Source organism: Trachypithecus francoisi, unplaced genomic scaffold (genome assembly GCF_009764315.1).
Source record: "Trachypithecus francoisi isolate TF-2019V2 unplaced genomic scaffold, Tfra_2.0 Lachesis_group0, whole genome shotgun sequence".
NCBI lineage: Eukaryota > Metazoa > Chordata > Mammalia > Primates > Cercopithecidae > Trachypithecus > Trachypithecus francoisi.
Genome location: NW_022681453.1, coordinates 175,781,152 through 175,793,229, shown reverse-complemented (window position 1 = coordinate 175,793,229; position 12,078 = coordinate 175,781,152). Strand labels below are relative to the sequence as shown.

General features: G+C 39.3%; 1 protein-coding gene across 12 annotated transcripts in view; it reads left to right on the top strand.

The window, feature by feature from the left end:
* The window catches only part of NEK10 (NIMA related kinase 10), a 273,507-nt gene that overhangs the window by 172,640 nt on the left and 88,789 nt on the right, over positions 1–12,078 (top strand). For all 12 annotated transcript variants that reach the window (XM_033212845.1, XM_033212839.1, XM_033212837.1 and 9 more), the window contains 2 exons: positions 5,530–5,659; positions 6,528–6,598. In XM_033212845.1, the coding sequence (XP_033068736.1) occupies positions 5,530–5,659; positions 6,528–6,598 (201 nt within the window). The remainder of the gene's footprint in view (positions 1–5,529; positions 5,660–6,527; positions 6,599–12,078) is intronic.

The window sequence follows — 12,078 nt, the reverse complement described above, 5'->3', positions numbered from 1 at the left end:
CCTCCACAAAAGACAGATTTTCAAGATTTCTGTGATTTGCAGTTCCTTTGAATAGCTATATGGAAATATGCCAAAGAAGTGCTTTTTGCGGGGTGAAATATTCTGGTTTTGTTCACATGCATGTCCCTAAACATAATCCGTAGGAGCTAGGTGACCTAATAAGAGGGTCTGGCATCTAGAAACCAGTCATGACCCACCTTTGCTATGGGACTAAGGAGGCTATTCTGATGGCTTCTACTCCAGTTTGTTTATTATTTAACTTAACATTTACAGAGACATTTGGTAAAAATGTTTGTAAAAACTAGGCCTGAATTTAACATTTCATATATTCAGATGTCTTTTGTACTTTAAGATGCTGCTTATATTTTAAAGAACTTTTAAATCATTGATTTCATTGGTTGTTAAGGCATGTTAATACACAGCTTCATGCAACATGAGAGAAATAGAAAGCATTTAGAGAAGTGTCCCAGATGCCTCATATAAATACTCTGCTTTGCTATTTTTGTAACGTAAGTACAGAAAACCGTAGATAGTGTTAAATAGCTCTTTTTGTGCCTTTCTAGAATAAAGATGACTTAAACACTAAGAAAGGAGAGTACATGAACAATACCGCAATTTAGGATTGCCAGATGAAATGCAGGGTGTCCAATGAAATTTGAATTTTGAATAAACACCAATGGACATTTTAGTTTATGTCCCGTTTACTGTATTTTTTAGCATATTTTCCAACTATTGCATTTTTAAAAGTAATTCAAATTTAACTGGCTGTCTTGTATTTTTAGTGGATAAAGCTGTCAATGCTGGATGCAGTCCAGAAGCAGGCAGGCTCTCAAATTTGTGTTAAAGGTGTGCCAATTTCTTTTAATGGCATAGGATATTATTCCACAGCTCTTGAATGTGTCATCTAATTCTCTTGTCTCTCTGTAAGAGGTTTGTGTTCAGAAAAGTCAGAGCTGTTTAGGTATCAAATCTTTTTAACTAACTACTTAATGGCAGTAGTCACCTATGAGCTGAGAACGTTTCTGTGATGCCAGGCTTATAGACAGCACATGCTCTGAGGATACGGTTTTGAGAGACTCTTCACATCTGGAATGATGTTGCCCATTGAATATTCCCAATTGTGGATCTTGCACACATACATGAATTAATATATTCCAAATTGATGTAGTTTCTTCCTGCACATCTGCTCTCCCTGTATCTGTGTTAATGACTCTTATACCCATTTAGTCACCAGAACCAAATACTTGGGAGCCTAGAGGAGGAGGGGATCATCTTTCCTTTCTCTTTTTCTCCTCCCCACATCCAGTCAATTCTGAAGTCCTATGGCTTTCATCTTCTCATTTCCCTGATCACTGCATTAGTGGGCTTGCCCAGCCTTCCAATCTCTTTTCGGGCTCAATCCCTTTACTCCTCCATAGTGGAGAATGCCATAAGGCTGATCAGGGTGCTTTTTAATTTTTGTGGCTCCAGTGGGACCAGATTATATTTTATCAATGCTATTAAGTGCTTATACTACGTAGGCCCTCATAGAAAAAGATCAAGGCATGGATGGATCTCTCTACATTCATGATTCTGCTTAGTGTCTTTTCTGCTAAACTATGCTTATCTCACTATATATCTGAATATTATGCTGCTCACTCTTTCCAGAAAATGCACTGAGATTTATTTCCTCAGGGTTTTTGCAAGTTTCTGCATCCTCATTAGTTCTCATTAACTCCTATCCCACCATAGTGATGGTTTTTAAAGCCATTTCTCAGCAACGGTTTACCTACCTTCAGCAACCATAAATATCCATGGACATGCACACAAACATTCACATACACATACAAACACACAGACATCCACAAACACATGCATACACACGAGAATACACACACACACATTTGATTCATCCTATAGTGCTACATACTGTACAATGAATTATAATTAGAGCATCATTTGATTTTCAGTCTAAATAAATGGTATTTATTAGCATACGGACTTAATTATGTCACCTCAGGTCAGCATTTTATTCTCATGAATTTTGCCTCCTTGAATGCACAAATAGTGGATCTTAAACCTTCAGGCAGAGGGTTTATGTTCCTTTTTCAGTAACAGTGATAAGTTAGTTCTCTTTCTCCTTTATATTTAAGGTACTCCCGGGAGATGAAGGTGTGATAGCCAGTACCTGAGAACTAAATGTACTTTTTAATAGACTCAGAATTAACACATTGCAGTGGGATGCAAAAATCCCTTTTCTATCTTTACCTAATGAGGCAAATATTATTGGATAAATAACTTCAATAAAACTGTAAGTCTATTTTGTAAGACTATTGTAATAGTCTTCAAACAATTTACCCCGCACTGTGTCCCAAACTCCTTGAGATTCTTTTATTAGTATTTTCTAACACTTGTTAAGGGAACATTTTCTTTTATGACACCTCTAAATGTCACTGTTTCCAAGATGCTATAGCATTGTATTGTCAATGAGTTACTTCCGCAATGCTAGTTTTTCAATTTCTCTTAAGGTTTTAATTTCATCTTCAATTTCTCATACCCGGTGAAAGTAAACTAGTTCTTATAAATTCTTAGTTGTCAGATATTATAATCTTGTCTTTTGAGGAAAGAACTAGCATTTAGAGGATAAATTTAACTGCTAATGTGGTAATGCTGGACACGCCAGGAATGAGGGGCAAATCTGAAGCCAGCAGATATCCTGGAAACATTAACTCTTGACATCAGAAACGTTCCCTGGGATGCGGAGTAGTCACCCTGGAGTCTTGCAGATTAAGAAAAAGCTCCCATAGCACACACACATATTTAAAAGGATTACTTGAAGTGACTAGGTTTGAAGTGCAAATAGAAGCAGAGGTGGAAGTAGAAAAATAAATAGAAATGTTTGCCTCAGGAAGTAATGTGGGGGCAAAGACAGTCACAGGCCCAGGGCTTTAAGATATCTCCCAGGGAGCTATCTTCCTGTTGCAGATACTCAGGCCTTTGTCCTGCAGGGTTGTTTTATACACCTCAGAAACAGTGCTTGAAATTCAAGAAAGTAAGCATTGTTGACTTGGGATGAGTTCTCTGGTCTAATTTATAAAATAGGCAAATTGTTTAGAGTCCACTGCTTTAACCCTATTTTCATCAGTGATTTGTAACAGAGCCTTCTCCTCTGTGTGCACTTGAGGGGCTTGAGGAATGAATATGAGGCCTGAGAGTTACCAGTATATGGTTTCACTGGAAGCCTTGGATGTGAATGAAACTGTCCAAGGAGAGAGTAAAGTGTGAAGAGAAGATGAATGCGTGAATGAAGGAGGAAGCCACTGAAGGGTCATTCTATGGTATCTGAGAGGGAGGAAGGAACCATTTTTTCTAATATTGCAACTTGCCACCTTACCTCCTCTCCAGACCTCCTTTACTCTAGTCAAGTTTCTTTTCCTACAGCATTTTTCACTTATTATTTACTTTTCACTACATCATTTCCTTTGAAGTTATTTTCTCACGTTTTATGTCTTCTCTGCCTCCTGTCCCTTACTAGAAGGTAAGCCCCATGAAGGACAGATGTCTTTGTTGGTATATTCCAAGCAGGTAGAAGAGTGACTAGTGTTTTGGAGATGCTTAGTCATATTTACTGGATGAGTGAAAAACATAGCAGTGTTTCAAGAGGAAAGTCTGCTACAGATTGAATGCTTGTGTCTCTCCAAAATTCTTATATTGAAATCCTAACCTGCAGCGTGATAGTATTAGGAAGTGTGGCCTGTGGTAGGTGATTAGGTCATGAGGACTCTGTCCTCACCAATGGGATTAGTGCCCTTATAAAAGAGACATTGATAATTTATCTTTTGAGGAAAAAGTGGAAAGCTGTCCTCCGAACAAGTACAGGTGCTGGCCGTGGGGAGTGAAAGCACACCAAAAATAGGAAATGCAAAAGGGGTTTGAGGGGATATGGGTGGAACACTCACAGCTTGTGCTTCGTGATCTTTTGGAAATATGAAGCAAATCTTCTGATATCTCAGTAGATGAGAATATGAGAAATTTGTCTGTGGGGAGCCAAAGACATTTTCTGTGTTGAGCATGTTTTCTTCTTGTTAAATCATTTTTTTTTTTTTTAATGTGAGCATTTGATGAAGGGACAGCAGGGAATACTTTTTGTACTGTTAGAATCAGCAGAGCCCTGTGGAAATCTCAGCCCCAGTTCCCCGATTTCCATATTCTTGAACTGAAAAACACTAAATATGAAAATACTTAACTGATAGACCTAGAAATCATACTTTTCTTTGCAAATACATACTGTAAATCTTAAACTAGGAATTCTTCTTTCTCTCAGGAACAGTAATTTGTTGATTATTTTTAAGTCAATACCGATTTATACCTGCCCTGATTGTTTTGATGCCAATTTATAAATTTCTTTATATTTTAACCCACTGTCAAAGCTAACTATATTAATCTTTAATCCATTAGAGTACTGAGGTGAGACCCAAGTACTTATTATGGAACTGAATTAGTAAGCTACTTAATTTAGGATGTGTGTGTGTTGAGTACTTTTAGTACTTTGTTTTTTAATGTACATTTATTTTTGAGGAAACTTCTATTAGTACAAAATATCCAAGGGAACTACACTCGCCTCCACATAAATTAAATCCAATTAAATTAAAAAATAAATTCATGAACCCTTGTAGATTATTTAAATGTTGTGTAAATTGTGTGGCAGTTTCAGAAGCAGTGAACATGGTAGATATTGCCATTTCCCACAACATATTTAAATATGGTCTTCCCCCTACTTGATATGCTAGGGCTGAATAGCAAAGGGGAAGGCTCTATCAGTCAGCTTTTTCCATGTTAACACCTTGTCGTTAATCACCACAAAGTTTCAGTGGCATTCAACTTCAGAATCACAAGTATGTGAGCCTGCTAGGCTAGTTCTCCTCCAGCCTGTTGGTATATGGGTTGTCTAGGGACAGACTGGTTCTGTGTGTCTTATGCTGGGCCCAGGCTGCAAGGGTGGAAGCTACCTGGGACACATTCTTCCTCTAGTAGTGGACTGAAGCTCCTAGAAGGATAAATGGAAGTCCTCAGTACCTGTTCAGACTGAGGCTCTAATCAGGCTCATTGTCACTTCCACATTCCATTGGTCAAAGGAAGAAAACACAGTCAAACCAAAGGCAGGAGCGGATGATGAACACTGCCCAGAAGAGGCTACAGCAAGGGTGGGATGTACAGAAGCTCCCAGAGCAGCAAAGAACTGGGGCCAGCAACTCCATCTACCACAGTGGGCTTGTTCTTTCTGGAAATACACACACCCTTGGATGCATACTAGGTGATATTTATATGAGTTATTGGTATTTAGTGTTTAAGCTGAAATTGCTTGATATGCTTCCGGGTTCATCTGAGGCTGGGAAATTTCACAGACTTTTTGATATCCTTTCCTGAAATAGTGATTGCATTAAGCATTTCAGATACTTAAAAAATAACTCCAATAAAGCTTGAAAATTGGATCTTTCTGAGCGAATTCTCCCTTTCTTAGTATGTATTAATGTCTTTATTTTATGTCAGCCCCGAGGTACTGAAGAGTGAGCCGTACGGGGAGAAGGCTGATGTCTGGGCAGCAGGCTGCATCCTTTATCAGATGGCGACTTTGAATCCCCCCTTCTACAGCACTAACATGCTGTCCTTGGCTATAAAAGTAAGCAACGCTGTGAGACAAAAGGGTCTCATGTAGCTAAAAATGCAATTCCTTTTCTTATTAAACAGATCTTTGTGATTTTAATATAACTGCCCATTAAAAGCAAGAATTCTTTTATTAACTATGTGAACCAGTTTATTTTTTCCGCTTTCTTCTAAATGTATATCTCATGTAATGGCTTATTTTCCTCTATAATTGTCTTTATTTATAATACAAAATTATTTAAAGACTTTTTGGTCTTCTATTTTTTATTCATTTTATTTATTTATTTATGTATTTATTTTGACACAGTCTCACTCTGTCGGCTAGGCTGGAGTGCAGTGGCGTGATCTTGGCTCACTGCAACCTCTGCCTCCTGGGCTCCAACAATTCTCCTGCCTCAGCCTCCTGAGTAGCTGGGATTACAGGCATGTGCCACCACACCTGGTTAATTTTTTATTTTTATTTTTTTTAGTAGAGATGGGGTTTCACCACGTTGGCCATGCTGGTCTTGAACTCCTGACCTCAGGTAATCCATCTGCCTTGGCCTCCCAAAGTGCTAGGATTACAGGCGTGAGTCACTGCACCTGGCTGGTCTTTTATTTTTAATTGCAGTCTGGACTACTCACAACCCAGCACCTTATATTATCCCATACACCATTTTATTATGAATCGAAGGTTAATTTTAACTCAGCTTGGAGAATATAATTCCATGTTCAAGAACTGTTGAATTGATGCAAATGTTTTATTTGGTTGAGATTTCCGACTAAAATTTGTGTGTGAAGTTATACTGCTTAATTAGTAACTCTCAGGTTATGGTCAAGTATTAACTATTCAAAGACACCTGTGGCCCCTTGACTTCCATCACTCTAGTCTGTTTGTTTTGCAGATAGTGGAGGCGGTATATGAACCAGTGCCAGAAGGTATCTACTCTGAAAAAGTAACAGACACCATCAGCAGGTAATTAGTCTCGCAGCTTCAGACACGTAGGGACAATCAAGACATACCTTGTGTCTATAATAAATCACTATTTATGGATAAAAGCTCATAAAGAGAAAGGGTCCCCACATCATCCAAATCTAGAAAGAGGTTTGTGCATCATCAGTAACAGTGACTATTTGGAAGCTACTTAAGTGTCCAAGAGAAAGTAGAGCATTCACTTATTATGCAACCACTAGAACGATTATTTGGAAGGGTTTGTAACAACCTGTAAAACACATTGTGACATGTGGGTAAGACAAATATGATGTAAAGCTTTTTGTAACCATGACAAACCCCATAAAAATAGGCAAAAAATTGGAAAAAGTCCAGACAAGAACACATGAAACAAAAAGCCACGTTAGATGATAAAGTTGCAGGTACTTTTTCATTTCCATTTTTAAATTGATAATGTGATTTATCATAATTTTTCAAAGAGAATCAGGAGCTCCAGCTATCACTATAGCAGGAGTTTAATGAAAGTCGTTATCTAGTTGCACTTCCAAAGTTTTGGCCAATCCCTGCTGGCCTGTCACCCATGCTCCCTCCCACTTCCCCTCCTGTTTTCTCTGCTCCAGCCACATGGGGCTTCCCACTAGTCCTGGCATGCACCCTCCTTCTAGACCTTTGCTCTTGCTTTCATGGTTTCCTAGAACTCTCTTTCCTCAGATACATGCATGACACAGGCCCTCACTTCATCTGGGTCTCTGCTAAAATGTTCCCCACCCTGATGGCCCCACTACCTCGCAGTACATCTCTAACCTCCTTGCCTGCTTTATAAAGCTCACGGCACTCATCATCCTTGACATATTATACATGTGCATACATGCTTTTTGTTTATTGTCTGTCTCTTCCCCAGCAAAATGGAAACTCAAGAGCAGGGACTTAGTCAGTTTAGTTTGTAGCTCTTATTGCCCAAAGCAGTGGCTGACACAGAGTAGACCCTTAATAAATATTGCTTGTATGAGTAAATGACTCATGTATCTGGCTGATTGCTGTTTCTGGACCTTCTTGGATACTTAAGTTGGGTACTTAAGGTGGGTACTTAAGTTGCATCTTGGGTACTTAAGTTGGATACCTAAGTTGATGGGATTTCTCCATCCCGTCAAACTGAGCCAAATCCTCAGTATTTTGGATTGTAGAAATTCTAGATTCAACCCAGATAGAATCTTTTTTCATCTGCTTTCTGAGTCTTTTAAAACTTGGGTTGGTATCTGTGCTAGCACTTAGCTCCATCTCTGATGAAATATAATAGATGTATTATTGTGACTATACCCCTTTCCCTTTGATTTGTCCTCCTAGCCATTGTTTATACTAATATTACTCCTCACCAGTTTTTGTAGGATGATATCTAAACCTTTCTTTCTTTGGCATAATACTGATCTACAGTCTTACTTTTTTAATTGATTTTTTTTAAATTTTTAAATTCAGAGGTACATGTGCAGGTTTGTTATGCAGGTAAACTCGTGTCTTGGGGGTTTGTTGTATACATTATTTCGTCACCCAGGTATTAAGCCTAGGCCCAATAGCTATTTTTCCTGATGTTCTCCTTCCTCCTACCCTCCACCCTCCAATAAATCCCAGTGTCTGCTGTTCCCCTTTATGGGGCCAGGTATTCTCATCATTTAACCCCCACTTATAAGTGAAAACATGCAATATTTGGTTTTCTGTTCCTGCATTAGTTTGTTAAGGATAATGGCCTCCAGCTCCAGCCATGTTCCTACAAAAGACATAATGTTGTTGCTTTTTATGGCTGCATAGTATTCCATGGTGTGTATATACCATATCTTCTTTTTTCAGTCTAGAATTTATGGGCATTTATGTTAATTCCATGTCTTTGCTATTGTGAATAGTGCTGCAATGAACATATGTGTGCAAGTGTTTTTATGATAGAATGATTTGTATTCCTTTAGGCATAGAACCAGTAATGGGATTGCTGGGTTGAACAGTAGTTCTGTTTTTATGTCTTTGGGGAATCACTACACGTTGTTTTCGACAATGGTGGAACTAATTTACACTCCCACCAACAGTGCATAAGTGTTCCTTTTATGCTGAACTTTTCCAGCATCTGTTTTTTTTTTTTAGCTTTTTAATAATAGCCATTCTGACTGGTAAAAAATGGTATCTCATTGTGATTTTGATTTGCATTTCTCTAATGATCAGTAATGTTGAGCTTTATTTCATGCTTGTTGACTACATGTATGTCTTCTTTTGTGTAGTGTCTGTTCATGTTCTTTGCCCACTTTTTAATGGGGTTGTTTTTCTCTTGTAAATTTGCGTAAGTTCTTTATAGAAGCTGCATATTAGACCTTTGTCAGGTGCATAGTTTGCAAAAATTTTCTTCTGTTCTGTAGGTTGCCTGTTTACTCTGTTGATAGTCTCCTTTGCTGTGCAGAAGCTCTTTAGTTTAATTAAATCCCACTTGTCAATTTTTTTCCTTCTTCCTTCCTTCCTTCCTTCCTTCCTTCCTCCCTCCCTCCCTCCCTCTCTCCGTCTCCTTCCTCCCTCCTCTCCTTCCTCCCTCTCCTTCCTTCCTCCCTCCCTCTCCTTCCTCCTCCCTCTCCTTCCTTCCTTCCTTCTCTCTCTCTCTCTTTCTTTCTTTTTTTTCTTTCTCTTTCTTTCCTTTTGAGATGGAGTCTTGCTCTGTCACCCAGGCTGGAGTGCAGTGGCGTGATCTTGGCTTACTGCAACCTCCCCCTCACTGGGTTCAAGCGATTCTCCTGCCTCAGCCTCCTGAGTAGCTGGAAGTAGAGGCCTGTGCCACCACACCCGGCTACTTTTTTGTATTTTTAGTAGAGACGGGGTTTCACGGTGTTAGCCAGGTTGGTCTCAATCTCCTAACCTCGTGATCCACCTGCCTCGGCCTCCCAAAATGCTGGGATTACAGTCATGAGTAACTGCGCCAGACCCCCAACTTGTCAATTTTTGCTTTTGGCATCTTTGTCATGAAATTTTTGCCCATGCCTGTGTTCTGAATGGTATTGCCTAGGTTGTCTTCCAGGGTTTTAATAGTTTTGGGTTTCACATTTAAGTCTTTAATCTGTCTTGAGTTGATTTTTGTATATGGGGTTCAGTTCAGATTTTTGTAAAGGGGTTCATTTTCAGTTTTCTGCATAGGGCTAGCCAGTTATCCCAGCACCATTTATTACATAAGGAATCTTTTCCCCATTGCTTGTTTTTGTCAGGTTTCTTGAAGATCAGATGGTGTAGGTGTGCAGCCTTATTTCTGGGTTCTCTTTTCTGGTCCATTGGTCTATGTGTCTGTTTTTGTGTCAGTACCATGCTGTTTCGGTTACTGTAGCCCTGTAGTATAGTTTGAAGTCATGTAGCATGATGACTCAAGCTTTGTTTTTTTTTTTTTTTTTTTTTTTTTTTTTTTTTTTTTGCTTAGGATTGCCTTGGCTATTCAGGTGCTCTTTTGGTTCCATGTAAATTAAAAATTTTTTTTTTTAGTTGTGAAGAATGTCATTGGTAGTTTGATAAGAATAGCATTGAATCTATAAATTGCTTTGGACAGTATTGTCATTGTAATGATACTGATTCTTCTTCCTATCTGTGAGCATGGGGTATTTTTCCATTTGTTTGTGTCATCTCTGATTTCTTTGAGCAGTGTTTTGTAGTTCTCTCTGTAAAGCTCTTTTACTTCCCTAGTTATCTGTATTCCTAGGTATTTTATTCTTTTTGTGGCAATTTTGAATGGGATTGCATTCCTGATCTGGCTCTTGGCTTGACCCACAGCCAACGTTATACTGAATGGGCACGAGCTGGAAGCATTTCCCTTGAAAATCAGCACAAGACAATACTTCTGCATAGTATTGAAAGTACTGGTCAGAGCAGTCAGGCAAGGGAAAGAAAGAGTATCCAAATAGGAAGAGAAGAAGTCAAACTATCCCTCTTTGCAGATGACATTATCTTATATCTAGAAAACCCAATAGTATTGGCTTAAAACCTCCTTAAGCTTATAAACAACTTAACAGCGAAGTTGCAGGATACAAAACCAATGTGTGAAAGTCACTCGCATTTCTATAAAACAACAGTGAAGCCGAAATCTATAGTCTTAATTAAGGGCCTCCGGCTCTGAAGACAAGCCTACCTGGGGCTAAGTCATGTAAATTGCAGACTCTAAAAAGTGATTTGAGGCCAGGTGCGGTGGCTCACACCTGTGATCTCAGCACTTTGGGAGGCTGAGGCAGGCAGATCACCTGAGGTCAGGAGTTTGAGACCAGCCTGGCCAACATGGTGAAACCCCATCTCTACTAAAAATACAAAAATTAGCCTAGGCCTAGTGGTGTGCACCTGTAATCACAGCTACTTGGGAGGCTGAGGCAGGAGAATCACCTGAATCTGGGAGGTGGAAGTTGCAATGAGCCGAGATTGAGCCATTGTGCTCCAGCCTGGGCAACAAGAGTGAAACTCCATCTCAAAAACATTTTTTTAAATAAAAATAAAAATAAAAGAGTGATTTGACCATAATTTCTGCATCCCTGTTTTCTGATCTAGTAGAATGAGAATCATAATAGTACCAGTCTCATTAGGCTGATGTGATGATTACACAAAGTAACATATGCAAATCACTTAGGGTAGGGCCTGCCGAATGGTAAATACTTGAGCAATTTTGGCAATCATCATGCTTAATATTATGGGAAATGAGACGAACCTGTCTTTAAATCATTTGATTCCACAAACACTGGATCGTGCCTTGTTGCTAAGGAATCCAAATATATTTAAACTGGTCATCTCTATGATTTGTTACTGTTTTCTGTTGTTTTTTGGAAAGTACCTTAAAAATTGACAGAGTTGTCAGAGGTGTCAAGACAAAAGTACCATATTTGCACATTTACTTTCTCCTTTTAATAGGTATTTGAGTGCCACAAAGGGCGAGGGAGGGATAGTGCAAAGAACAAGGTACAGAGACATTGGTCTGATTTTGTGAGTCTGGGCAAATAGGACTGTAAATCTCTTCTGAAACTAATAGACCCTGGCTATGGCTACCCAGGGCTCTTGGGGTTAACATACTAGTGGGGGAGTCAGACAGCAACATTAGAGTGAAAAGATTTAGAGCATCACCAGGTTCTGGAGTCAACTGGATTCTAATCCCCACTCTTCCACTCAATTTAAGTTCCCTGAGGCACAATTTTCTCATCTATGATGTGTGGGTAGCAATAGTAATTACTTTGTAGCAGGACGAGCCGCAGACAAGAACCCCTCCGACACTGAGTTATAGAAGGAAAGGGCTTTATTCAGCTGGGAGCATCAGCAGACTCACGTCTGCAAAAACTGAGCTCCCCAAGTGAGCAATTCCTGCCCCTTTTAAGGACTTACAACTGTAAGGGGGTCTGTGTGAGAGGGTCATGATCAATTGAGCAAGCAGGGGGTACGTGACTGGGGGCTGCGTTCACCGATAATCAGAACGGAACAGAACAGGACGGGGATTTTCACGATGCTTTTCCATGCAATGTCCG